The sequence below is a fragment of the Brachyistius frenatus genome, unplaced genomic scaffold (genome assembly GCF_029030835.1).
Source record: "Brachyistius frenatus isolate BFR_SWC_R1_liver_20210118 unplaced genomic scaffold, ASM2903083v1 Contig_3, whole genome shotgun sequence".
Classification (NCBI taxonomy): Eukaryota; Metazoa; Chordata; class Actinopteri; family Embiotocidae; genus Brachyistius; species Brachyistius frenatus.
In genome coordinates, this window is record NW_027210602.1 from 5253030 (window position 1) to 5279783 (window position 26754).

Below are 26754 nucleotides of genomic sequence, written 5' to 3' on the forward strand. Positions count from 1 at the left end.
TTTTTACGCAGGAGTAGGTTGAAAGGAAAAAAAAAATCATATGGTGCTTCTAAAATATTTTTCTATTTTTACTGAATAAACTAGTGGCAGCAGGTGATGCCATACATAAAATGTTTCAAACCACTGTTTTTCTTTACATCTTTTGTCCCATCGAGGTCAAGTGTAAAACTTTAATCAAAACCATTTGTGAGGAGAATACCAACTATATAAACTAAATGTATATGTGTAGCATTATAAATGTTCATGTGAAAAAGTGTCACTAACAGGATTTAGGATCGTAATAGGATTGTTTGTAAATTTATATAGTTATCATTTGGTATTTTTATACACTTATTTTGTCATTAACATTGCCATGCATTAATTTAACTGGAATCAGGACAGTGATGATATTTTAAGGGTAAGTGATGGAAAGAAAATAAGATTGTTTCTTCTTATTTGCAAGTGGCTCCGGAAAGTTTATTTTATTTTCGGCATCCAATTGACGACTCCCCTGTGTCCTTATCTTGTGACCTACAACCAACTCAGTATTACCATACGAAAGCAGATACAAAAGGAATGGGGGGGTGACTGTCAACTGTTTGTCACACTGTATAAAAGCTGCAGTGGAGCAGTGCTGGACATCCTTCTTTGAGTGTACATTTGCTCCTTCTTGCAAGAATAAATGTCCGACATGTTTGATTTTGAATCTAGCCTCCGAGTAATTTTTCTAACAGTAAGTCTCGTTAACTTTTGTTTTAGACAAAGTGTTGACATTCAACATCCACAAACATTGTTGAATGAAACTAATACATCTTTTGTGAAGCACTTGTGTGTTTGATTTATTTATTAGTATTGCAGTTATTGCAGAAATATTAGAGCTACGCTTATCAATACTTTAATAATAACAATGAATCAAATGACTTTGTATAAATGTGAGAGGACCCAACCTACATAAAATGATCATTCACCAGAATGCCCTTCAGCATTTGTGTGCCTTTGGGCTCAGTGTTTTGGTTTGACATTCCGCAGCTTTACTGTATTAGTTTTGACAGTGACATCAATGTTATGCTGCCCATTTAAAACACATAATAACAATAAGTCTGGCAGAAAATGCTTAAGGTAAATGTAAATTTTGCATTTATGTATTGTTTTAAATCCATGTATTGTTATTGGAGCACAACATTTTGTCTCAAAGGAGCAAAGACTATATTTACATGTTTAAGTATAAAAAAAAATACTGCCAACTATTAATATTTCAGAGTGAACTACATCTTTAAAATGTAAAGTCATTCAAATAAAAGTTGCCTGTTTCCTAAAATGATGACGAGTGCAGAAACTGTGCTCTACTCAACTATCCATTAGTCCATGAAGAAACACAGTCACGGCTGTTATTCGCTGACAAAATGATCATAATGTCAAACACAGACATTATGTCAGGTATGGTGAAAGTCGTGACTAATTACACTGCTTCAAGGATTTCATGTTACTGCCCCTCCCAAAAACAGAAAAACAGAAACGTGCTTATTTTCTGTTTATGACTGTCCAAAGCCCATTTACACATTCAGGTATGTTTGAGTTGCCCATCTTTTACTTATTAACTGTAAGCATAGTGACAGCAAGTAGTTCACTTGACTTTACACAGTCAATGATTGAATAAGTTTACGTGTCATATCAGTTACATATAACTGCTTGCTAGTGAAAAGGGGTAAAGGACATGTAATAGTTTACACCTTAATTTTAGGCCCTGTAATGAGGATAAGTATGATTTATACTTTCTAAAAATAGACAGATTACATTTATTTAAAACTAATAATAATGAAACAAAACAAAAAACACATTCATTCAAAAACAAAAGAAGAAAAAAAAAGAAAGAAAGAAATTAAATTGTCCACATTTAAGCAGGACAGGACAGGGACAGGGACAGGACAGGACTACGCTACGACAGACAAGCCACTCTCATTTCTAATTGAATTGTTCAGACAAATAAATCACAAAATATTGTCAGTGACTGATCAAATCAAATCCCACAAGACCAACGTTTCTGAAGCAATAAATGTCCACAGTCGGTCGTTCTGTTGGTTTCTATCAAGTATGAAGTCTCCAATTGTTTGTTCTCATTTACTGAAAATAAGCACATACTACGTTCACTTTAAACTAGCCATAAAAATATAAATACACTCACCGGAGAACAAACATCCAAACACATTAAATTCTGGTCCTCCGCAGCCTTCTTCAGAAAAACAACATACCGATACACAGTACCTCCATCTTTAATAACTTTAACATCAACTTTCAAGCAGTAAAAATGACTTCCTCTCACTTCAGCTAGCTACCATGTTTGACTCTGCCTGATTTACTTCCTGGTTTTTCTTCCTTTCTCTTTTTTTTTTCTTTCTTTTTTCTTTTTACTTTTGACTCTTCCTGCGGCGCCCGCTGCTCCCTACGGCGTATTGGTCAAAATTGCAGTATTAACCCATCAATTTCATTCAACTGTTTTACGTTAAATTTACGGGTTACATGTGACACATAAGTGAAAGATGCAGTCTGGAAGAAAGGCGTTCGGCGAAACTCCAGTTTATACTCCATATTTCCAGTTCTGCTTTTTGTGTTCAGAAACGGTCAAACCGTATATCGTATACGAAGAGTCCTCTTCGCTCTCGTTCAGTTTAAAAAGAAAACACAAATTCTTATGTTTGTAAGGATAGTTGTAAAAAAAATAAATAACAATTAAAAACTGCCAGCAATGATACGCGGGCCCTCGCACGCTGCACGTCAGGGGGGCCCCCAGCGGGTCGGGGGGGGCCGCCGGCTCCCCGACGCGCAGCACGCGAGGGTCCGCATATTCCCGCTTGCAGTTTTTATTTTTTTCTCGATCTCGTTCATTATTCTTCTTTTTTTTTTTTTTTTTAATTGCCTTTTTTTTTTTTTAGCGGCTTCAAAAACTGATGAAAGTTGTTGCCTGATTCTACTTCACCAAGGTTGCTATTAATGGTTCAAATTCCACCTTGGCCTGTTGATGGTGATTCATATGCGAGCACGTGACAGGACGTCTGACTGGTCGGGAGACCTCCGTGTTTAACAAGCATGTAACTTTCAAATTACTACTTGAAGGGAATCGCTCGACATCAGGGGGACTGATTCACCCACACAGAACACAACTGAAGATTTAGTTGCCGTGCTGTAGAGACAAACTACGGGAGAGTAACGGGTGCAAAAGGTGTTTGTTCGTCAGAAATTGGAGCATTTTTATCAACATTATCTCTAAGCCTTTTTATTGTAAATGGGAAACATTTGTGCCAATGCTGCCCTCTATTGTTTAATAATGTGAACAGCCGATAAACACTCATCGGGCATACGATAATTCCTTAGCAACAAAAATGTGATTATTTTGGGATTGAATTCATTCTTTCTCTAAGAGGTCAGACCTTTCTTCCGTCTGAGCTTCAAACACCATTATCTGACGTTACCCTGCTTATTTAAATAAAAACTTACTGAAACACAAAGACTTAGTGACAATTTTTTTTTCCAGCATTCTTTATTCATTCAAAATGTTTAAAAATATATTTTCACAGAGGCACTGAAATAAATATTATACATCTCATTAGTCAGTGCTTCATACAAATGATATTCAAGGGAAACACAAATACACTGGATAAAACAACCATGAGATCATTCCAAAAAAAAGAGAGAAAAGATCAAGCAGTTTATAGCAAAATAAAGTCACTTCTTTCAGCACCTGTACAGTACGTTTACCAGCGCTGCAGTCAGCAGCGGTAAGTGCTCTCAGACTCAATATTTATTTCAAAATATGAAACTGCAGTATTTTAGAAAGGAGTGAAACCATACTGGCCTTGTAAGTCTAACAGTTTGATCCTTTTGTTCTGGTTTAAGTTCACTTCTTTCCCAACAGATTGTAACAGATAGCGGGTGAATACAGTACAAACTCAGAGATGATAAGGCAAATAATGTAAAAGCCTGATTGAAATTATGTACAATAAATCACAAAACATCCCAAAGTGTGCTGATAAAAAAAAAAAAAAAAAAGGCAGCCGACTTTACACTGGCCTTATTTGAGCAACAGAAATCAACCAATCACTGTGAGCTTAAGTGCTACTGCTCACTGATATTAAAGGGTCATTTTATCCAAATAAAAATATCTCTTTTTCTCGCATTTAAGAGCCCGCTTTTTAAACATAGAAACAGTCCCTTAAACTATTCGAACAGTGTTGACCCATTGACTTTTTAAAATATAATTTTTCAACATGTTAAGCTACATAATATATAAAAACAATATGCATGCACCTATAAGTAAATTATAAAATATGCTTTTCTGTAGTTTGGATGAACCAATCCTACACAACGTAAACCCAGCATTATTGCGATGCCCTCTTTTCCAAACCTGATTCAATTTTGTCCACTGTCCAAAACTGCCTTGTTGGACAATTGTAACATTTAAACCTGCAGTGCTGAACTTTTGTCTCCCCCTTCTGCCAGTGAGAGTAATTTCATAAACACAGTCGACACGTGCTTGTGTCACAGGCTGTGCTGGAGCCTACTTTGTTGCAACTGTAAAACGGTGGATAAATTGTTTTGAGTATCACAATCCCCACACGGTAACTCGCTTTTCTGTCAGAATTTGATCCAGTAGGCCCGATAACATTTGGAAAGTCCAGAGGAGTGACACGATTGAGTTATTTCATCCCGATTGCACAATGCTCTGCCCGTATAAAGAGCGTGCCCAACATGCAGTCATCCAGCCAGCGTGGGAATGTCTCACCAGACACCAGATTGAAAAACGTTCTATCCTGTAAAATACAGAGATTGGTCCGGCAGTGATAGTGTGAACTCATTGGGCCAAGGTTTAAACGCAGCTAGACTTTCATTTATATGTAAAAGTCCTGCATTAGAACCCTAAACTATGTAGCATTATATTAAGGGGAAAGATTGTATACCCTCCATTTTAATGACGACAATTACAGCAAAGAGGGTGATTGTTTAGCATTGTAATTTCCTTAGGCTGATATGACAGGAGTGATTTTTAATGACCTGGCTTGGTGCAGCTCTGACATACTGGCTTTAGCTTCTTTAAAGAGTTAAAGTATGTTTCAATTACTGTCACCTTACTGTATGTGTTCCAAGGACAAACAGTGATGCGCAAAAGTTTTTTTTTTTTTTTTAAAGACACAAAGAATAACACTGATAAAACATTGCACCGCAGCCTAAATAGAGCTCCAACAGATTCTTTTTTTTTTTCATATAACAGATGGATGATCTGGGACTATTTCTTCAAAAGCTTCAAATACATGAGGCATTGAGGTGTTGTTTCTACTGAAAGTAAGCAAATCACAGTGTCCAAACCTTGAATTTCCAGTTGCTATGGTTTTTCTGTAATTTTTATCAAGATGTTTCATACAATCTAACCTTGTAGGAACCGACAGGTGAAACAAACTGTCAGCAAGAACAGTCGTTGTTCAAACAGGCTATTATGTTTGATCAAACACAATCCTCATTGATATGTTTTCAATACTTCTGTACAAAAAAATACCAAGCATGAGACAACATGTTTATCAATTAAAAACACACAAAGCTTGATTTGTTTCTACAAAGAAATCTAAAAAAAAAAAAAAATCCGTCTTCATGCATTGGTTTAAGGGTGATGATGCTTTAGGGATTCAGGTTTTCTGTCCATTAGGGGGTTAATGTGGTGCGGCTGCTCATGTCTGACATCAGTTGACTGTCCCTAAAGACCGGACGCAGTATCAGGGAGGTTTCCTAGGTACAATCCAACACCCCTAAGGTACTGACAGGTACAGGCGGTGCTCTACTGAGCCAGTGAAAGCCAGTGGCAACTCATGACGGTCAGTTTTACATGAGTGGTTAGAAGCGTTTTGTGGTTAGTGGTTGACCATTTAAAAGGTAGTACTAAAGGTTGTTGCTCGGTGCTTTTAGTCGGTTATTAGCCTACAGCCAAGTGTCTTTACATAACATGATGTGATGAGTTTGACTTAGTTGCTGCTGGTCCGGGATGGACAGGACTGGCTGTGCCTGAAGTGCATGATGTTCAGGGCGGTCTCATGCCACCAGTAAAACATCACCACCACCAGTATGTGCCACACCTGGTGGCTGGCGCCCAGGTAGTTCAGCTGACCTACAGGTGAAGAGGAAAAGAAACGATCTAAACACTATAAATGCCATTTAAAGGGCTGCGACCAAATGCTGCTTACCTCCCGATTCGATGCCGTCATCTTACTTGTGTGCCGATGTAATGTGTATTGAAATGTTTTATTATTGGTATTACGATATATCATGCGTTTTGCTTTACGTTTTTAACAGTAGACCGTGAAATAAAGATCAATCTTCTAGAGACTGTGTGTATTCGTACTTCCAAAAACAAATGAACATCATAAGTAAATCAGTCTTTCTGAGGTACGTTTTAGTCGCATCTTTGCCATGAACCCTTTCGCCATTTTAAAATCATGCCCACGAAAAAGTCATTCAGAATACCACTTAATAGGTCAGTGGGCCGTAGGCCAATATAGAAGTCCTCTACCTATTAGTTCAATAGTGCCTGTTATAATGAAGCACCTGGCTCGTCTCTGGCCGGAAGTGTTGACGTGGCTGTTGCTTCTGGTCACCAAACAATCCATGAACAACGGTTAGCAGAAAGTTAAACCATCACCAGTCAGAGGTGCTATTAAATGTGAGGATTTATTCAAGGTGAGCAGGAGACTGGCAACTCTCGCTCGCTGTTTGAACAAACTAACTGGTTCACTTCGATCACACGCCAATGCCAACTATCTAGCTTCCAGGCTAGCCATTAACTGGCTCACTGGCTCTGTTTAAATAATCGATTAAATATCAACCCGGGGGATGAACATATTGATTAAAAAAAAAAGTTGGAAAATAAACAAATGTAATACCGAAATTAACAGATTTTTTTTTCTTCATACCCTTAAAAGTCTATATGTTCATTCTACTTTCCTCAAAAAGCAAAAATGAACGGACATTTAAGAAGGAACTGCAGACACTGAGGATGAAATGTTCCTGAAAGTCAACAGCCAATATGGACAAAAAAAATTGAAATTGAACATCTCTAATTCACTAACAAGTCCACCTCCTAATGAAGATCATGTGACATGATGTAAGACTCTGGAGAAGCAATTAAACAGCCGTGAAGTCAGGTTGTTTTGTCAAATAGCATTTTTAAATCATTCAAAACAACACTATTTTCATAATATTTTAGTTCAACAAGGCTGTTTATTGAATATTTTATCATCATCTATTCACTTAATATTTAAATGACCTAAAAATGTTATAAATCTGTCTTTCACTCTTTCTGATATCACAACGCTCAGCTGACCACACAACACACTGCTGAGAAAACAACCACAAAATACTGCTGAAAAAACGGTGTTTGATTGTTTCTACCGCCGACAATACATTTTCTTTGCTCAGTAATTCCCCATTTCTTGTTTCAATGCAGGAACTGTTGCCTTAAGAAGATTTTAACTTTGTCTGCAGAGAGTTAAAAGTGAACCCTTGGATACCATGACCTCTAGTGGCGATTATACACACAGCAACTGGGTTTAAACTAATACAATAAGATGCAGATTAAAGACAGCTTCCGAGAACAGAGCAGTACGTTTAAGAGACCCGAAGAAACCATGTGCCTTATTATTTTCTATCACTGTTTTCATCTTGGTCAGTTCACCAATGACCCAGTTACTTTAACATGACAGCTTCCCTCCTCAGGTTTGTGCACAGTAACAGAGACAGAAAACTTACCAGGGAAATAGCGCTCCGGGATTTTGGTGACGTAGAACAAGAAGGCCGATGCAGCAATCAGGTACATTACCATCACACGAGGCAGGAACAACTGCACATACAAGAGGTTGATTTAAATGAAGAGTCATTGCGCAGTAAGGAGAAGAAAGATTGATGAAGTACAGAGAGATAATCTGCACAAATCAGTATTTCAGATCTAAAGTAACAGAAATAATTAAAAAAAATCCTGACCCCTGGCAGAGCCCTTCTCCTAATAAAGCTGCATTAAAGATGGTCAATACAGGTGTGTAAAAATGTGTGAGCATACATACGTAACATTACAAAGTTTACTGACCCGTACGACATCGGGGGCGAATCCTCCATTGAGCCAGACCCAGTGACACGCGGGAATCACGCTGATGCCGGCCACACAGCAGAAAATGGTCATCCGTATCCGGCGCCAGTCGTTGCTGAGGTAACGAGGGTGGACCTGAGCGCAGAAGACGGCCAGGATCAGGGACAGCACGGTCAGCAGGTAGACCTGTCGCCAAAACTGCAAGAATGGACGGTAACGGGCCGTATTAAACACCGTATCATCCGAGCTGGAGCGTCCGTTTTTTTTTTTTTTTAGTCAATTTAACATCTTAAAAAGAGAAAAAGAAAAACGCACAGCATTACAGTAGAAAGCGTAGAAGATCCCGGGTACGTAACAGCCCAGGATGCCAACAGAAATGCCTGCGTAGTCCAACGACAGCCAGCGGCGGCAAGTCTTCTCTGACCGGTGGCATGAAAACAGGTGATAGCCCACCGAGCACAGCATGCAGACCTGGGACCAAAACACACAGTACCGTTTACACAGGATGTTACTTTTTTTGTACATTTTATTGTTGTCATTGTTTTTTTTTTTTAATCAAGTAAATCACTTTTACCTTTGTAATTACAAGTTAACACAATCTTTATGTGCCTTTAACGCGTGATTTCCAAATACCGACAACTTCTTGCACAGATGGGAACACAAATAGAGGGTTTTAAGCACGTAGGAATCAGACTGACTAGTTATTTATTTTATAACGGGTCTTTAATCGTACTATCAGCTGCTACGCAGCCTACAACACAAACAATACACAGCCAACACTTAATAATTCATCATCTGCCAATAGGAACTCTGAACTTAAGACTACTATTCCTATTTCAGCTCTGTATGATGCAACACCGTGTTCCACCTTTACTACAGTCATTCCTCCACACAGCTTACACACCTGAGTGGGTGGACCTGATTGCACCTGTGGCAGGAAACCAACATGAATCAGTTTGTTGCAATACAGGAGACAGCGGACATGATTATTCATACAGTATGCAAAACTCTGACCGGTAATAGGTGTAAATATCCCAAAACAGAGTGCAAACTTTTGTGCGCGCGCGTGATCTTTCCGTTCATTTTCATGACACACTGAAGACATCAAGGCCGGAAACTCTCGCAGTGTTCAACCCAGCCTTTGGAGGGTGTATCAGCATGAAGACAAATATCGGGTGCAGCTGGTCGAGCGAGTTGGCCCAGACTTCCCTCTCCCCGGCTACATTATGATGACAGCATGGTGGGGGGGAAAAAAAAAAAAAAAAAAAATCCTTCCCGAGACCAGAATTATAAGACATAGATGACCCACACATACATACATACCTGGAAGCAGAAGAGTCCTATGGCGTAGATGACGTAGTCCTCTCTCTTGGCTCCAGAAGCCGGCAGTACGGTGGAGAGGTCGTTGACCCCCAGAGAGAAGAACAGCAGGAAACCCAGAAGGTGGCTCCAGATATTCACGGTCTCGTTGGACAGAATAAAAATACTGCAACAGAAAAAAGGAAACAAACAGGGACGTGACGCGAATTGCGACTCGGTGGGGAGGGGGGGGGGGGGCACGCGTAAGCGTCGGAAGACCTGCGACTGTTTAAAAGTTTACATGCGCACCTCTTCAGGCAGAGTTTGGAGGGCAGGTGAGCCCTGTAGCCGTCCGTGATGTAGGGGTTTTCTTTCAGGAAGACGGGGATTTGTTCGTAGGTGTACAGCCGGATCCGCTGGGGTATCAGCACCGGCCAGTGCCGGTAACTGCCCAGCTCGATGTACTGGCCCGTCTTCAGCAGCTTCTGGGGCATCTTCAGCAGCATATTGTTCTGGGCACCTCCGGTGGAGAAGAGGAGCTGGAGAGGTTCAGGCTGAGAGAGAGGAGGAGGAGGAGGAGGAGAGGAGGAGGAAACACCGGTTATCCTGATAACTATTCTACCGTATTAAAAGGGTCAAACTAGTCCTCTAAGTGACACAATATGGACCCGAGGGCTGAACGCGGGGGCGATCCTGTCCTGCCTGCAGGTTTAAAGGGTCGCTCGGTGTTTATCCGTGTTTACGCGTCAGCGAGCTAAAGCTACGTTACTCCCTTCACGTCGCCTCTTCTATCCACTCACTTTATACTACTCGGCACCGCGTCCGCATCTTGAAAGCCGGAGACTCTCCGCACCTATTTACCCCTTTTGAAAAAAAAAAAAAAGAAAAAGAAGCATTTACAACAGTTTTGTTATTATCTGGGCACGTTAGCACGCCAGCTAACGTCAGTGCTAACCTTGACAGGGACTATTTTTTTTTTTTTTTTTCCAGCTAAACTGACCGCGAAACCGGGTTGCAAAGCTCACCGGTGGCCTCAGTCCTGCTGTCGACGTCCTCCCTCGGGCACCTCAGCCATGTCCGGACGGTTTTCAAGCTAGAATGGCGTTAAAAAAAAGAAATCACATTTTTTTTTTATCAGATTGGTATACATGTGCTCCGGCTGCTGCTTGAACACCAGCAAAACCTGTCTTTCTTTTAGGGAACCGTGAAACGGCACATTAGTGCCAGCAGCTGGTCACTTCGGAGGATTGCACCTGCAGCTTCTTCGATTCAACTTCAAAAAAAAAAAAAAAAAAGAACTTCCTGGATTTCCCTTCAGAAAATCTCTCTCATCCCGATTTTAAAATGGATTTCCGACGTGCTTTACGCGCGTTGCATTTTCATCGGCGTGTTTATTTGTGTGGCTCGCATTGGTGGAAAGTATATAAGTATTATATTATTCAATTATTACATTTACATTTACTCGTGTAATTTACTTTTTAATTTGTACCATTCGTTTTTTTACTTTTTTTTTTTTTTTTTAGTTTATTACTCATGTAATTTGCTCAAATACGGTTTTGTGGTACATTTACTTTAAAAAAAATAAAATAGATTATTCTTAATTTTTATTGTCTTCATCTTGACTATTTCCATTCGATGATACTTCATTCTTGCACTCTACTACATTTCAGAATGGATAATTTAACTCGCTTTTAAAATACAGCATATTGTTCAAGCTTAAACTAGTGGTTTCCAACCTCTTACCAAAATCAGGGTGTAGCTGGAATCACATTTCAGATGTTTAGGAGTTGACAGCTCTGCAAAATGTACATTTTCCCCTCTAAACTTCTCACATGGTTTCATTTCAATAAATGTTCAAATGATCCAGTATTTTACTCAAAATCAAAGATTGGACAAAAGATCCAAAAACTGAAAACAGATTTGTGGATCAGATCTTTGTTTTTTTTTCCCTCTTTCTTCTCCCAGTAATCATCTGACGACCCCTCAGATTTATCTGCGCTCCCTGGATATGAAACTTGATATGAAGTAGTTAAAAATAGCTCCACCTGCAGCAGCTACGACAGTAACATGTTGCTGACACACTGATGATTCACTATTAATAATGCAGTGATGTCATATATGATAATAAATCAGCCAGAGGGACCAAAACGATACTTTTATTTTGATACTTTAACTACATTTTGCTGCTAATACTAATTTATACTACAGTATGATTTTTCATGCAGGACTTGTACTTGCAATGGAGTAGTTTTACATTGCTGTATTGATACCTTTACTTTGGATCTGAATACTTCCTCACCACTGGTGTTTTGAGAAGCCCCCAGACGATGTTTCCAGCGAAGCTGTCAGGAATTCACATTCAGGCTCTTGATGACACTTTAATTATTACGCAGCTTGTTTACAGACGTTAGAAGTGCTCTTCATTCAATAGGCTGGACTTTGTGACCGCACCCTCATATTTTTCATTAGTTTTAGCTTTGGATGGATTGACTGTGGTCGCACTGTTCAAACTTCACTAGCATGCAATGAGGAAACACTGTCTCTGGTTTGCTTTTCAACTTAATTAATCCTGCGACCTCTTCTTTTTGCTGTTATCAGCCCATTTAGCCTGGCAGAAACAAGTCCAGTCCTTTTTTCTGACATACAGGTATCCTCCCACCTGCAGCTCTGATAGGCAACTTTTCCCATCTCAGTAGCTTTAAGTTTGGAAATCTGTCTGAAAGTAACATGTTCTTAATCATCTTGTTTTTGTTTTTCATTAAAGATAGAGGATGTTAATGGAGTGAAATATTCTAATACAAAACGTTTAAATTTTGTTTAAGTCTTTAGCAGCATCTTTTTTTTTTTTACACATTTTCTTAAAGTGTGACATGTTTAGTGTTTTGGGAAATTCTGTGGTCTCCACTAGAACTTGAAAAAATAAAGGTAAGTGGGTGTGAAGAGTGTTCGGCTGCACAGTTTGAGTTTTCACTGAGTTTCTCATTGGCAACACAGCTGGACTGAAGAGGTTAAACATCACTGGTATGAGAGACTCTATTACATCTGCATACTAGTATGATTGCACACATGTTACAGTGAGTTTCTCCTGGCATGATGACTACCTAGTGACCTCAAACTGTACTTTTTATTAGAATTTATGGCTGGAGGGAGCGTGCAACAAAACTTTCATGTCTTCCTGTCCAAACACACCCACAAATAAAACACAGGTCACATCATCCATAATATTCATCCGTGAGAAAATGTGGGGATCCCTGTTTCGCAAAAGATTAGACAGAAGATAGATTTGCTGACACAACGACTTTGGTATGTTATTATTTGAGTTATTTTGTTGTGACTTCATTCTTAAAAGTTGACATCAAACCATCTGAGAAGCATCAGACCGTAACAGCATCCCCAGCAAACAGCATAATGAAATGTATAATTGCAACACTGCACCCCAAAAGAATTCAACAGCTCACGCTGATGATATTTAACAGCTTTGTGGAGGGGAATTTTGTTTTCCACTTCCTTCAAATGCTTGATATTATAAACATTAAAAGTCTCTCAGGGGTCTGGTCATGTTTAGAGGCTTAGAATGAAGAAATGAGTTGATCACGCTGCTGAGACCCTCACCTGTGAATGTCGCAGGACAAAAAGAAGGTTGTATGAGCATGTGGGAATTTGACATTTCATGCAAAGCTGAAAATCCCTCTGGCACAACAAGGGCGTTGTGTTAGCCTGTTCAATTCTGCTTTCCATCTGCAACAGATTTACAGAGTCATGATGCACTTGTTGGAGACATGAGGCTCACAGTTCATGTAAAACTACTGGGAGACATTTATGAGTCAGTGAGACATTTATTATAATATTTAAGCCACTGCTGCTTTGGTTACTCACAGAGGGGCGCATTTTGATTAAATCTGAAAACATGGCACCCTAATTAAACTTTTCAAACACTAAGGGGAAGAGATTCATCTTTTTACTGACAGAGGTGCTTCCAACACATCAATTCTAAAACACAAGAATAGTCATATCTAAAATAATATGTTATTATATTCAGTCAGCTGAACCACCAGCCTGTCATGCGTTTGTATTTGTGTAACCTTTGCCAGTCACTATTGAATCAACCAGCTGCTTTATAAAATAAATGCCTATAATGACACAGCAACACAGGAAGATCAACGAGGTTCCCTTCAAAATAAAAGCACAGTGAAGCATTATGTATACCAGCTACAGGTTTTCCTTTAAGCTTTGTGGAGGAGCAATACAACTAAATAAAACGTGTACCTGACAATGTAGCATAAACTGACATCAATATTATTGGCGACAGCCTTTTTAAAATGATCCTTCTGCATCCCTACACATTATTATAATAAGAGCCTACAAAACTGTTAATAAACTGAAAAATAGTTTTCTTCCATATGAGGTGACCTTAAAAAAAGACTTAAAGATCACTCTAATCCCACCCAGTGTGAATCCAACAAATTGGTGTATGAATAAAAAAAATATATTAATATCATTACACTCATATACACTTGAGAATTTAAAAACGCGTAAAACAACATGGTGTTTTTTGTCTTTTTCTTCTTCTTCTTTTAATTCTGTGTTTATTAATTTGCGATGAGGAGCGATGTAGTTGTTTAATTTGAAGAATCCGAGGAGAGGAAGTTGAATTGTGTTTCTCCTGCCGGTGGTGTGACCGTGGTGTCTGCAGCTGTGTGCCCTGCCCCGTTTATTTCATTACCAGCCTGCTGTTTCAATCTGAACATCCCACATGGACTGCATTTATTCTCCCACAGCTATTCAACATGTGAACAGCAGCGCCGTTGAAGCTGTGAAGATGAAGGACTCTCCATAACCGCACTGGCTGACTTCATGCTTTTACATTTTTTTTTGTTTTTACATAAACAAACTCCCAGCTGATATGCAACGCATGGACTATGGATCGGATATGGATATGTTTAAAAATCCTGCTGCTTCTAAGTGTTTGTGTGAGTTCATCGCTGCATGATGCCGACGACGCGTCTTGCGATGGGGCGTTTGATATTTATTGTGTTTTAGACAGGTGAGTTATGAGGGCGGGATGCGTCTGTTTATCCCTGCAATAATTAATGAATGTAATTCTTGTTATCTCAGAGCAGAGACGCTCTCCGACTCAGTCCTGTCCATGTATGGCTGTGTTTAGTTATCTTCGGCTGGACTGCAGTTTATTTTAATCTCTTTTGTCCTCATGTGTTTCGGGTGGATACTTGGGAGAAAATGCACTGTTGTTGCCCAGACCTTTGTTCGCAGTATATCATGTTGTTATTGTACAGAAATAAATCATTAACAGGCCTTCCAATAACACCAGACTTAACTTATCTGTTCTCTGTTTACCTTGTTTCTGTCCAGCATGCGCAAACAACAAACTGACCAACACCTCTTCTGTTTTCTGTAGGTCAGGCAGCGTGTGGGGACACTGGGATGAGATCTATGAATTTGTGGAGCAGCTCACCAGCAGGTTTGTCAGGTAAGTAAAGTGTGAAGTAATCCCTGGCTTCTCACTGCTGCACTCTGCCCTCCTCCTTTACTCCTGCTAAAGTATCTTTATATAGCACATTTAAAAAGAGTTTAAAAGTTCCCTGCATATACACAGCAGAAATTAAATGGGAGAAAACAGACTATTTACACAGCAGAGAGTTGCTATAGTTCTTTAAATACAGTACAAACAGTAGTTGCATGTAGAAAGTAGGGCATGTCTATTTTGGGGCAGCAGACATCATACAAGCCCACCAACTGCGCCAAAACCCCTCTGGGTAATAGTGTGTGTGTGTGTGTGTGTGTGTGTGTGTGTGTGTGTGTGTGTGTGTGTGTGTGTGTGTGTGTGTGTGTGTGTGTGTGTGTGTGTGTGTGTGTGTGTGTGTGTGTGTGTGTGTGTGTGTGTGTGATAACTTTAGATTTAATAGTGTGGTACTAAATGTGAGAGCCAAATGTGCAGCCAGAAGTTGAAGGTGGTGCTGACCACAGCAGACAGTCCCCTTTCATCGTACATGAAGGCAGCAGCACCAACGACTAAACTAAACTAAATTCAACTGTCAAGATATATAATGACATTAAATGCTGCTGGATGTCTTGCAGTTTGAATGTTTGGTAATTGTGATGACTTGGTATTTCAATGAAACTTGGTATCTGCTTTGTCATGTTATGTAGTGATATCACTTTCGTGAAGTCAAATGTTTCATGTTATACATCATGTAACTTTGTGTTTGCTCACAGTGTTTTTAAGTCGTTTGTTCTCTATGCTTTTTCTCCTGCCATGTAATATAATGTAATGTAATGTGATATTCATTCTTGTTTTATTTCAGTGCATGTATGTCAGGACAATTCAAACTGCGGCTCGTGGGCCGGATACAGTCCATTTGAAAGTTTTTATGGGCCTCAAGGAGGATACAGTTTTACTGTTTTCACATTTAATCTGCTTGATAGTTTCATAAACAGACTCAAACTGTTTTACTATGTTCATCTTGTATTTTGTGTCTGATTAGTTCCACTTATTAATACATGTATTAACATTAAGAGTTATTTGTATAATCATTTTTGACCCTAAAAGAAACAAAACCTTGTCTCTTGTGTAAATTATGCACATTCATATATTTTCTGTTTGTGTGTGTGTCAGTCCCAGGATGAGAGTTTCCTACGTCGTCTTTTCAGCTCAAGCAGAAGTAATACTTCCACTAACTGGAGACAGGTACACATTTCCTTTCGTCCTCCCTCTTTCTCCTCCAAACTAAGAATCAGGTAACACAAAAATCAATCCATTTCTATTGAAATGCTGCTTGTTTGTGTTTCCGGCCTGTTTGCTGCACAGGTCTAAGATCGATGAGGGTCTGAAGAAGCTCAGCCAAATCACACCTGCTGGTGAAACATACATGCACGAAGGCTTGAAAGAAGTAGGTGCACTCATCTAATATTGCAATTGTGTTTTCCTTGTTATTTTCAAGCAAAGGTGTGAGTTGTAAGGGAAAATTTAACACTGAAGTTTTCAAATCTCCCCTATAACCAACGTGGGTGGTTTGCCTTTTGCTCCATTCTGCAGTACGCTGACATAATAGAATTAGTAAAGTAGATGAACAGATGAGGCTTTGGCGTTGTTTCGACTTTTGCTGTGAACACGTCCTCGTTCTGAATTTGTGTCAAATTTCACTCATCAGGTTTCAGAGCAAATGAAGGCACAGACTTCACCGTCATCCAGTATCATCATCGTTCTGACTGACGGCAAGCTGGGTGTCTACCCCTATGAGCTGAGTGTAAAGGAGGTAACACACACACACAACTGAAGATAAGTCTGATGGTAGATGAAGTGGACGAGGAGCAGGATGAAGTTTGAGTGTGAGACCGTGTTAAAAGATTATTTGACCAAAAGAATACCACAAGACTCTTCGCATGCAGCCATTAGTTTCAGTTCAAGTACAAAAACTAGAATTGCTAACCAGTCGCAGTTTACTGTTCAGACTCATGTACAGTAATACATGTGATTAATATTTTGAGTCCTTATATGTGCCCACATGTTTGGCCAATAAAGCTGATTGACAGTAAACAACGCTTGAAATAAAGTGGATGTTTCACACGCGTCTTCAAAATCCATACAATTCTTTCGATCTCCAGAGTTTCAAGGTGGACACCTGAGATTAGTGTCACCAATTCAGTATCCAACCAAATGTAAAATATAGTCACAATCTGCCCTTCTGTTCCTCAGTTATGGCGTTAAATAATGGCTAGAACAATATGATGTCACAGTGAAGTTGACCTTTGACCTTTTGGACATGAAATATAATCGTCATCATTTGATCCTATTAGACATTTGTGCTTGTCATAGTTAGTGGTTAGTGTATGGATTCTTGAGTTATGACTGCAAACACGTTTCATGAGTTCTAGGTGACCTTTGACCTTTGACCACTAAAAACTAATTAGTTCAACCTGGAGTCTAGGTTTGGGCTAGATTTTTAGAAATTCCTTAAGATATTCCTGAGATATCATGTTCAGACGCATGGGAAAGGTTTGAGGTCACAGTGATCTTGATCTTTGACCTTTAACCTTTATGCTTGGGACCAAGTGAACACTGGTGGCAAGTTTGAAGAAAGTCTCTCAAGGCGTTTGTCTTTTTGTTAGCGAATCACTGCAGTGACCACATCAGCAGTTTCAAGGGTCTGATGGTTGTTTCTGTACCGTGTTGCATGAACTGAGCCAGCAACTGCTGCTTTAATTGTTGTAAATCTTATTGCATGTCTCTGGAAATTGTATGCTGCAATATGAAATATACAGTATTTGATGTAAATGAGCCGTGACCATCAGAAACACACTCGTTTGACCTTGAATCAGTCACACCTCTTCTGATTACATTAACATGGATTTACTTGAAGTGAGTCGAATCACGCCTTCACTGTTTGTGTTGTGATTCCCAGGCTGATGCAGCCAGAGGGTTTGGAGCCAGGGTTTACTGTGTCGGGGTCATGGACTTCGACCACAAACAGGTAGGAGGACTTCATTCTGTGCCCTGTCTCCCGTATCATTCTTTTCTTTGCCTCTGACCGCGGCGCAGCTCTGAGAGAGAGACAGCCCACTCTCTCTCCCTGTTACTGATACCGCTGCTTGTTTAAACACCAGGTTTTATTTGTCTTTCTGTGCGCGTAAGGTACGTGTCAGTGTGCGTTTGGCTGTGATCGCAACTTCAACAGGCTGTTGTTTCTGGCCCTGGATTTATTAACGCACCATGACCTTGCTCAACTGAAACCTCATGGGGACTGAACAGCAAGCAGCTGGCAGGGTTAATTTGTAGTTTAAGGTTCATGTTGCATTTGGTTTATATAAAAACAGAGAATACATTTTATAGGACAACATATTTAAAGCTGTGATTGTCTTGGAGAGACTTCTTCCCGTGCATGTGTGAGGCTGTTGTGTTCTTAATGAAAACACTCAACACAGCACAAAGAACGATAAAACCTCACGTGTACTTAAAGTTGTTTGTCATGTAGCATCATAATAAACCGCGAAGTCCTCTGCTGACTGTGTGAACTGTAAGAAATAAAAAGGAAAAAAAAAAAACATCCCATAAAATACCAAAATAATTGATAGGCATCGATGTGCTGTGATGTGTGATCGTTTCGTCAGTCAACATTATTTCTAATAAGATTTACAGTGCAAAGACAAAAAACTGTAATTACATGTTGATCGTCACAACACTGCAATATTTAATTTAAAGTTGTAGAAGCCCAGCCCTGAATCTGTAGTTGGTTTTCTGCTGCGGCTTTAATCACTTTGTCATCTGTATAATAAGTACAAATAAACATATCTGAGTATAAGTTATGGACTGGCGAGCTTTCTGTAGTCAGTGGGTGTCAGCGAGCTTCTGCCGAGTAACTGACCGACATCGCCCTGTGCTCTGAGGAGGAAGTCTCTAATGAAATAATGCCAGAGAAACTTCCTGCTCTGCTATCATTAAACCAGGAGATGAAAGCATTAGTTAGATGCCCAAAGTTTTAATCTCCTGGAAACAAGACTTTCCCTCCCTAAATGCTCCTGAAGCACCAAACAACATCACACGCTTAAAGACCTCCTGGAGAGGCAGCCAGACATGAAAACAGACATTAAAAAGTCCTATGGTTAAAAGAACAACAACAAACTATGTTTCAAGATAACTATTTTGTTTACAGCTTGCTGAAATAGCAGATGGAACGGAGCAAGTCTTTCCAGTTTTGTCCGGGTTTCACGCTCTCAAAGACACCGTCAACTCGGTGAGGTCACGCTGTGTACGATGATATGCAGACCCAATCACGTGCACTGTATGAATGAGTAATATCTTCTGGCTTTAAAGGGGGGTTTTCTTGTCCACAAACAAAAGTAATGTTTACATTAATTATTTTTGAATCATGCGTTTATTATGTGTATCCTTGTGTGTGTACTTTTACCAAGGTAATTTTTGTAAAGATATTTGAAATCATACTTGAAAACAAAGACAGGATAAAGGCAGGATTATCATGTGAGCTGCATCCTGTTTATTCTTATCTCTGTATCACAGATCCTGAAGAAATCGTGCACTGAAGCGTTCACAATAGAGCCGTCGAGCGTTTGTGTAAACGGTAAGTTCATTGGGACGAGTGTAACGTTTTAATTTACAATATCAAAAAATGTGAGCGTAAAAAAAGTTTTTTTTTTTTTTTTTTTTTTTAACTCATGCCTGGTCATTCTGTCCAGAGATTAGGTCCCCTTTGGTTTAGACTACCTAAACAACTATTAAATAGATTATCATGTCATTTTGTACAGACATTTATGGTCTCCCGAGAATGAATCCTTATTACTTTGGTCATTCCTGAGTTGCGTCATCACCATGTATTTAACATTAGCTTTGTTGGAAGCTACGGGATGGATTGCAGTGGAATTTTGCTCCGGACATTCATGTCCCCCTCAGGATAATTTGTAATGACGATGATCATCTTCTGACTTTTTATCTGGCACCAACATCAGGCCAAAACCGTCCAATGTTGGTGCTAATTAACTAATGTTAGCATGCTGAACTTAAATGGTGACGATGTTGAACATCATACCTGATTTGTTGTCATTTGGTGATTAAAAAAAAAAAAAAAAAAAAAAAAATTTTGACTTTGCAAAAGTACACACACAAAAATACACATATTGTGTCTTGATCTTTTTTTTTTTTTTTTTTAATGTAAACATTACTTTTGTTTGTTTACAAGAAAATTCCACCTTTAAAGCTACAAGATATTACTCATTCATACAGTACAAGTGATTGTGTTTGCATATCATCATACACAGCGTGACCTCACCGAGTTGAGGCTGTATTGGCTCACAGAGCCACTTTAATTAACTCATTATGTTTTCTGTTTTCTGATTATTGGCTCTGATGTTTCCCAGAGTCTTTCAGCGTGGTCCTGAGGGGTGCCGGATTTAGCGGATCTAAGAGGACAGACAACATACTCTGTTCCCTCACTGTCAATCAAGTGACACACAGTCAGTACATGACACGCTCAACACACTCACGACTTACGCAGATGTACTTCAGGGCTCTGCTGATATACAGTTGACGTTTGGGTGCTGGCGGTTCATATATTGCAATGCCAGAGCAATGAAGCGACATTGTAGGTTCCCTTCACACTGATGCTAAATCACACAACCGCATGTTACTGTAATGCACTCTGGGAGGAAATCATCTGTGACACCAGACCTCTGTGCTGTTATGGAAAGTCAGAGTCATGACGTTGAGACGAAAACAGTGGCTGCTTTTTGTTGACATCAGCCGGAGAACAGAGGAGATATTATATGACACTGCGCAGAGGGAGGGAGGAGATGGTCGGCCTCACTAGTCTATTAACAGATCAATGGGGAGGCGGGGAGGGGGAGGAAGGGGGGTGTACTAGTGTCACTGTGAGGACACGAGGAGAAAACACACGACTGTATCATAGCTTCCGCTGATTTTTTGGGGGGGATTTTTTTTTCCATTCTTTCTTTTGCTCAGTTACTTTGATGTTTACAATATTTTGTAGTAAACAAAGTGCACACAGAAAAAACAAGATGATGGCAGGAAGGTCCATAACATTTCTTCTTTGCTAGTTTACAGTGTATAATTAGATTATAGATCATTCCTCGGCCAGTCCAAGTGTATGTGAATGTTTTACATTCCTCTTATCTATTCACTAGTGAATTATATGGATTTTTTTTTTTTTTTTCCTTCTTCATAGTTAGTAGCATCTCTCACAGTCTTTATCGCTGTTTCCTCTCAGATCAGAAGCCAACAGTAGTCAAAGACGGCTATCTGCTGTGTCCAGCTCCTGTTCTAGACGAGGTCGGACAGTAAGTCAACTCACACACCAGCTCATACGCAAAATGTCTGTGTGAAACTGTAAATCGCGAAGCCCCCTCACATTATTTATTACATTTTTTTATAGTCATATTACAGCATTCTTGTCATTGTTATTTAAAGACAATGATGTGTAGTTGGAGTTACCCATAAAACAAGCAGCAGCCAAAAGAATGTCTTAATCTGTTGCTGAGAAACCACACTCGGGTTTGAGCACTGAAAATAGTGAAAGCAGCGATCATTGTGAGCGGTCACATGGTCTGTTTTCCTTTTTTCTTTGCTACACAGTAAAAATAATCTGCAGTTTGTTGAATACACTTGTAGATGTTAGAGTCAGGGACATGGCTGTGTTTGTATTTACCTTAAAAAGTCCAGTTATTCTTCACGTAATCTTCTGACATCACGACCTCTGCATTTCTATGACTACAACAGCTTGAACCAGGCTTTTGATTTTTAGAAGTTATTGAAGTACAGTGGTGAGTAATGGTGTCACATCAGGAAAAGTCTGATAACTGAAATGTGTCTGTGTGTGTTACGCAAAGAGAAACAAGCACAATGTTTACAATAAAAACAGTTTCAAGGTGTTGGATGAACTGAAGCCACAATATCTCTGTGGTATTTAAAGAGTGAGCCACAGCTGATTTGACTTCACCCACTTCAAACAGCACCCTGTCTCTGTCTCTGTCTGTCCCCCAGTCACCTCTCACTGTCTGAACCACTCTGTCACCCCCACGGGCCTTCACATTAAACAATCTCAGCTGAGTTCAGCCTGAGCAGTTGGTTTTAAGTGCACACTAACGTGGCAAATCAGGAAATCTGGTCAAAGCGTGATAAGAACATGCATGGCAGTGACTTCCTTTATTAGCAATTCACTGTTCTTGATGTTTGAAGGTCAACAAGGAAACCGACAAGGTTACCTTGAATTCTTAACCTTAAAATTAAAATACAGTGAACAAGTCTAGGACAGTTGCTCCTATTTAGGTTGTTTGACTTCATTAAGAGGCCGAACAAGCAATGCATTTTTAGTTACGTTTTCTGCCCTGTCAGGAATTTAACCTTTTGACATTTAAATACATGCACATACTTGCTTTACATGATGTTTGATACTACCACACATCCCCTCACCACAATCCTGTCTGCTTTCAACCACACTGAAGGCTCGGTAAATGCAGGTCTGGACATTGTACAGAGACTACATCTCCTTCGAATGCTGTTCAGTCATTGTGTTTGCTAATTACAGATCAATCCAAGTGCTGATTAGCCTGAACAATGGACAGTCCTACATATCCAGTCCCATCACCATACATGCAACAACATGTGTGAGTATCGGCCCAATCAATAAAAGCATCGAGTTGTAGGTTTGAAGGAGACTGGTGCATATCGGTTTATTTGCATACGTATAGTATACAGTATATTCATGGTGGTATAAGCAATTGCAAATAATTACAATAGTGTTACAATACAAGCAAACCTGCAGTTAGACTTTTTTTTTTTAAAGTCATCTTAAGATACAAAATCGTATTTGTGTAACAAAATAGCAAACCTAATAAGACGCACGTGGCAGCAGTAGCTGTGATGGATTACAGTGGATCAGGATATATGAGCACATCTCCATTGAATAATGGTGCATTATGCTGATTGGTGTGTGCACATGTGTGTGTGTGTGTGTGTGTGTGTGTGTGTGTGTGTGTGTGTGTGTGTGTGTGTGTGTGTGTGTGTGTGTGTGTGTGTGTGTGTGTGTGTGTGTGTGTGTGTGTGTGTGCGCGCAGTCAGATGGGATCTGGGTGCTCTGGTTGCTCTTGGCTCTGTTGCTGTTATTGGGCCTGGCTTTACTCTGGTGGTTCTGGCCTCTCTGCTGCACTGTGGTGAGTTTACAGTCCATGTCTGTGTATTCTTGTTCTCATTAATCTGCTTCTCTTTCTTATTATTGCTGTGTATGATTTTTTTTTTTTCCGTGGGTTGTTTCTCACAGGTCATCAGAGACCCGCCCCCCTCTCGGCCCCCTCCTCCTCCACCTCCTGTCATTGTGAGTTTATCCCCCCCCCCCCCCATCTGTTTAAAAGGAGGAATTTAGGCCTCTGAAGGGACATTTTGAAGCCTGCAATTTATATTTCACCACACGCTGCCATCTTGGCAGAGATGTGAGGGTGAGAAAAATCCTAAATCCGAGTGGCTAAATACAGAGAGAGCGTAGGCGGAGCTGCGGACGACAGAAGCCTTTTGGTGATAGATTGTATTTTGTGAGCTCAAGTCAGACAAAGTCCTGTATTTCTTCCATGTAAGAAGTCATGTATTTGTGAGTCCACCGTGTCTGTCGGGCACCTGCCAATCACGCAAACACACACCTCTATATAAGCCCTATTCTGTATTTGATAAGACACGCAATGACATTTTTCTTTTAAATAATGCAAATCATTTAAATGATATTTGTAGAGGTTGAGAATTTATATAATCAGCATCTAGTGACCATTAATGGTACTACATTTCTTGAGCATTTACCTGACATGGCGTATGACATGGCTGTTTAGTGAAGACTCACAGTATTAAATATTCAGCTCAGGTAGGACTGAAAGATGTAAACTAAAATGTACATTGTCATTTAAGTCTCAAAAACAACAACATATAATTTTATGTTTTAAAATGTTAATAGAATACAATCTTAAAAGTACAAACATAGGATTTTAACAATTAAGTAATTAACTTCTATTATTTAAGGAGGAAGAGGAGGATCCTTTACCCAAACACAGGTGGCCGATGGTGGACGCTTCATACTACGGAGGCAGGGGTCCTGGAGGAATCAAACGCATGGAGGTGAATCAAACGTGTCAATTTTAGTAGTTTTCTGAAGGACGTCACAGTTTACAGGGAAAAGAACCCAAAAGCACAACAATGACACAAAAATGAGAACAAAAGAAATGTATTAATAAACAAAGAAAACAAAGCAAGTCCTGTAGCCTTCCCTTCATACAGCTTGGCGTCATAAAGCCCTTCTATCGGGATCTTTTTTAGGATGAGTCAGGAAAAAAAAAAAATCTGAAATAAATGTTTTTCACTTTATTGTTGGTGCAACTAACTACACAGAAACCTTTTGGCAGATCGTTATTATCTAAAGTTCGGAAGTCTGGAGAAAAGTCTTAACTTTCACTGTTGCCGTCAATGATGTACGGAGGAATGTTTTCCCCCCAGAAAGGAGCATGGTGACGACAGCCTACTTACTGTATGACACAATGATCTAAAACAAATCAGTCACTATATGGCGTTGAGTGGCTGACAAAAAAAAAAAAAAAATCCAGCAATGAGTGAGTTGAAGGGAGGAGTATAGATACTTGCTGAGGTAATGGGCAAGTAAATGCAGCTGGGGTTAACTGGGGAACAGAGAGCAGGAGAGGTGGGTATGACCGACATGGAGAAAAACTGACTGGGGACCTCTGGTGGGTAAAGTGAGAAACACAGGTAGTGGTAACGGGAATGACAAGGAGAGAGAAAGACAGGCGCGCACACACACACACACACACACACACACACACACACACACACACACACACACACACACACACACACACACACACACACACACACACACACAGGTGGGTCGGGGGAGTGACACCAGAAACTCCCCCTAAGACAGTGACAGCCAATTTCAACTTTTAATGACTGCGCTAGACTGATCTCGATGAAAAGACATTGTTAAAGTTGACATAAATTTAGTCTGTGTTGGTGCCTCGAATCATTCGGCACAGCCAGACGGGTCTGTGATGTGAGTGGTTTGTTCCGGTAGGTGCGATGGGGGCAGAAGGGATCCACAGAGGAGGGGTCGCGGCTAGAGAAAGCCAAAAATGCTGTGGTCACCATGCCGGATGAGGTGGAGGAGCCCATCATCCCTCGGCCCCCGCCAAGACCTCCTCCAGTCTACAACCCCCTGTCACAGTCCAAATGGTACACTCCCATCAAGGTGGGCTGAAGACCTCATTAATCCTCACTGTCAATGTTGAAGGAACTTTGCACGAGTGGCTTTGTGAGCAACTTTGAATATTAGTAGTGGGAGATTTTAGCTGCTCAAATGCCTGAGTATCTATCTAACACTGCTGTCCATTCACACAAACTTACAAATATGCAATTTGCCTGTTTTTATGTTGTTGTTTTTTTTTATCACGTTTTTGATTGACTTGACTTGACTTTCCCTTCAGGGGCGTATTGACGCGCTGCTGGCTTTACTGCGAAGACAGTACGACAGAGTGGCTATAAAGAGGCCAACACATCAGGACAAGGCAAGAAACCGATGCAGCATTTCACCTCTAAAACAAATAAACTCCAAGTTTGATGCTGAAAAAACACATCTGCTTATCAATTCAAAACATTTTTTTATTATGAGCGAGAGTCTCATTACATCCAGCTGGACTGTCACCGAAGTGGGCTTGTATTTTCTGTGCGCCATAAATTGTCGCCAGTCAATTTGATTAGAGAAGCGATCCACCCTCTTGGCTCCACAGTGATTTGATTAGATAATAACACAATAATACAGTGCCAGTTTTCCTGGTCTTATTATCTGCCCAGCAGATAAATAACAGCCTGCTGCATCATCGGCTCCGTTGTTATAAATAACAGTCGAAATGTCAACGCCTGCACAGTGTCATCACACGCAGCTCAAACGGGCTACAGGCTCTCTCGTGTTTTAGGATTGTTTTCAATCTGTTACCAGGCTTATTGATTGTTAAACTTTAAGTTTTTGACTTCAATGTAAAGTGTTTTGTCGAGTGAGGGATGTTGCATTTTCCCCACTGCTGACAACCGTTTATAAACTATTATTAAAGGCCTAAAAAGTTTAAGGACTGATGCCTTTTGACAGCTTTTCAAAATACCAAAGTGGCCTGATGGGTGTGCAGCAGTTTCCTGCGTCACATGTAGGAGATGCTACGTTTAGCTCGTTTTGAAGGTGTTGGTGTTTCTGCAGCAGTGGTTAAAGAAGTATTCAGATGGCTTTACTGATGTAAAAGTACTAATATAGCAATGTAAAAGTACTCCATTAAAAAAAACAAAAAAAACAAAACAAGTCCTCAAGTAAAAATACACAAGGATTATCAGTAATATGTAGTTAAAGCATCAAAGTAAAAGTACTGGTTTTAGTACTGGTCCCTCTGACGATTATACTATACATGACATAGCTACTTTGAACTCCTTTATAGCCTGTTTTATACACAGGGACACGCATCAAGTCTAATTTGCAAGTTTTTTTCAATCTCTCCATTTAAAGTCATAAACTTTATCTTCGTGCTATAAACTCTATGTTTGGTTGATGTTTTACTGCTGACTGTGATTGTTCTCTTTTGTTGTTTGTCTTCAGGGCTGCTGCATTAACTTCACCAGAGTTCAGAGTCACTGATGTTCAAACACGAGGATCAACTTTCTCTTTATTCCAGTTTTTTGACAAACTGATGTGTTCGCCCAGAGACTAATGTTGGAAAATGTATGTGTATTGTAAATAAACTCCTTATATATATATATTATATATATTATCATATATGGTGTT

The 26754-nt window shown here is 39.8% G+C and overlaps 2 protein-coding genes across 3 annotated transcripts; one reads left to right on the plus strand and one right to left on the minus strand.

The window, feature by feature from the left end:
* Positions 1-5167: 5167 nt before the first annotated feature.
* Positions 5168-10509, minus strand: LOC138624240 (progestin and adipoQ receptor family member 3-like). The gene is made up of 7 exons (XM_069704241.1): positions 10423-10509; positions 9707-9936; positions 9422-9584; positions 8414-8569; positions 8099-8296; positions 7765-7855; positions 5168-6127 (listed from the first exon to the last, which is right to left on the minus strand). Exons 2-7 carry the CDS (start codon positions 9901-9903, stop codon positions 5985-5987), a joined length of 948 nt encoding a protein of 315 aa, XP_069560342.1. The 5' UTR covers positions 9904-9936; positions 10423-10509; the 3' UTR covers positions 5168-5984.
* A 3567-nt stretch (positions 10510-14076) lies between these two features.
* antxr2b (ANTXR cell adhesion molecule 2b) lies at positions 14077-26728 on the plus strand. 2 transcript variants are annotated; one of them, XM_069704264.1, is made up of 17 exons: positions 14077-14441; positions 14814-14885; positions 16032-16103; positions 16224-16305; positions 16567-16671; positions 17818-17886; positions 19066-19146; positions 19431-19491; positions 20285-20380; positions 21151-21220; positions 22468-22546; positions 22997-23092; positions 23200-23253; positions 23943-24038; positions 25006-25179; positions 25415-25495; positions 26569-26728. In XM_069704264.1, exons 1-17 carry the CDS (start codon positions 14317-14319, stop codon positions 26605-26607), a joined length of 1452 nt encoding a protein of 483 aa, XP_069560365.1. In that variant the 5' UTR covers positions 14077-14316; the 3' UTR covers positions 26608-26728. The 2 variants fall into 2 exon arrangements, with proteins under 2 accessions (XP_069560365.1, XP_069560374.1); XM_069704273.1 differs by having other exon boundaries at positions 14077-14367.
* The last annotated feature ends 26 nt before the right edge of the window (positions 26729-26754 follow it).

What these genes read in the sequence shown, in the direction of transcription:
- antxr2b (XM_069704264.1), top strand. Translation starts at nt 14,317, where the DNA reads ATGGATCGGATATGGATATGTTTAAAAATCCTGCTGCTTCTAAGTGTT. An exon ending in ATGAGCTGAGTGTAAAGGAG is followed by an intron (nt 16,672 to 17,817) that starts GTAACACACACA and finishes TGTGATTCCCAG; the next exon opens with GCTGATGCAGCCAGAGGGTT. An exon ending in GGCCAACACATCAGGACAAG is followed by an intron (nt 25,496 to 26,568) that starts GCAAGAAACCGA and finishes GTTTGTCTTCAG; the next exon opens with GGCTGCTGCATTAACTTCAC.
- LOC138624240 (XM_069704241.1), bottom strand. Translation starts at nt 9,903, where the DNA reads ATGCTGCTGAAGATGCCCCAGAAGCTGCTGAAGACGGGCCAGTACATC. An exon ending in TCCAAACTCTGCCTGAAGAG is followed by an intron (nt 9,585 to 9,706) that starts GTGCGCATGTAA and finishes TTTCTGTTGCAG; the next exon opens with TATTTTTATTCTGTCCAACG. An exon ending in ACGCTTTCTACTGTAATGCT is followed by an intron (nt 8,297 to 8,413) that starts GTGCGTTTTTCT and finishes CCATTCTTGCAG; the next exon opens with TTTTGGCGACAGGTCTACCT.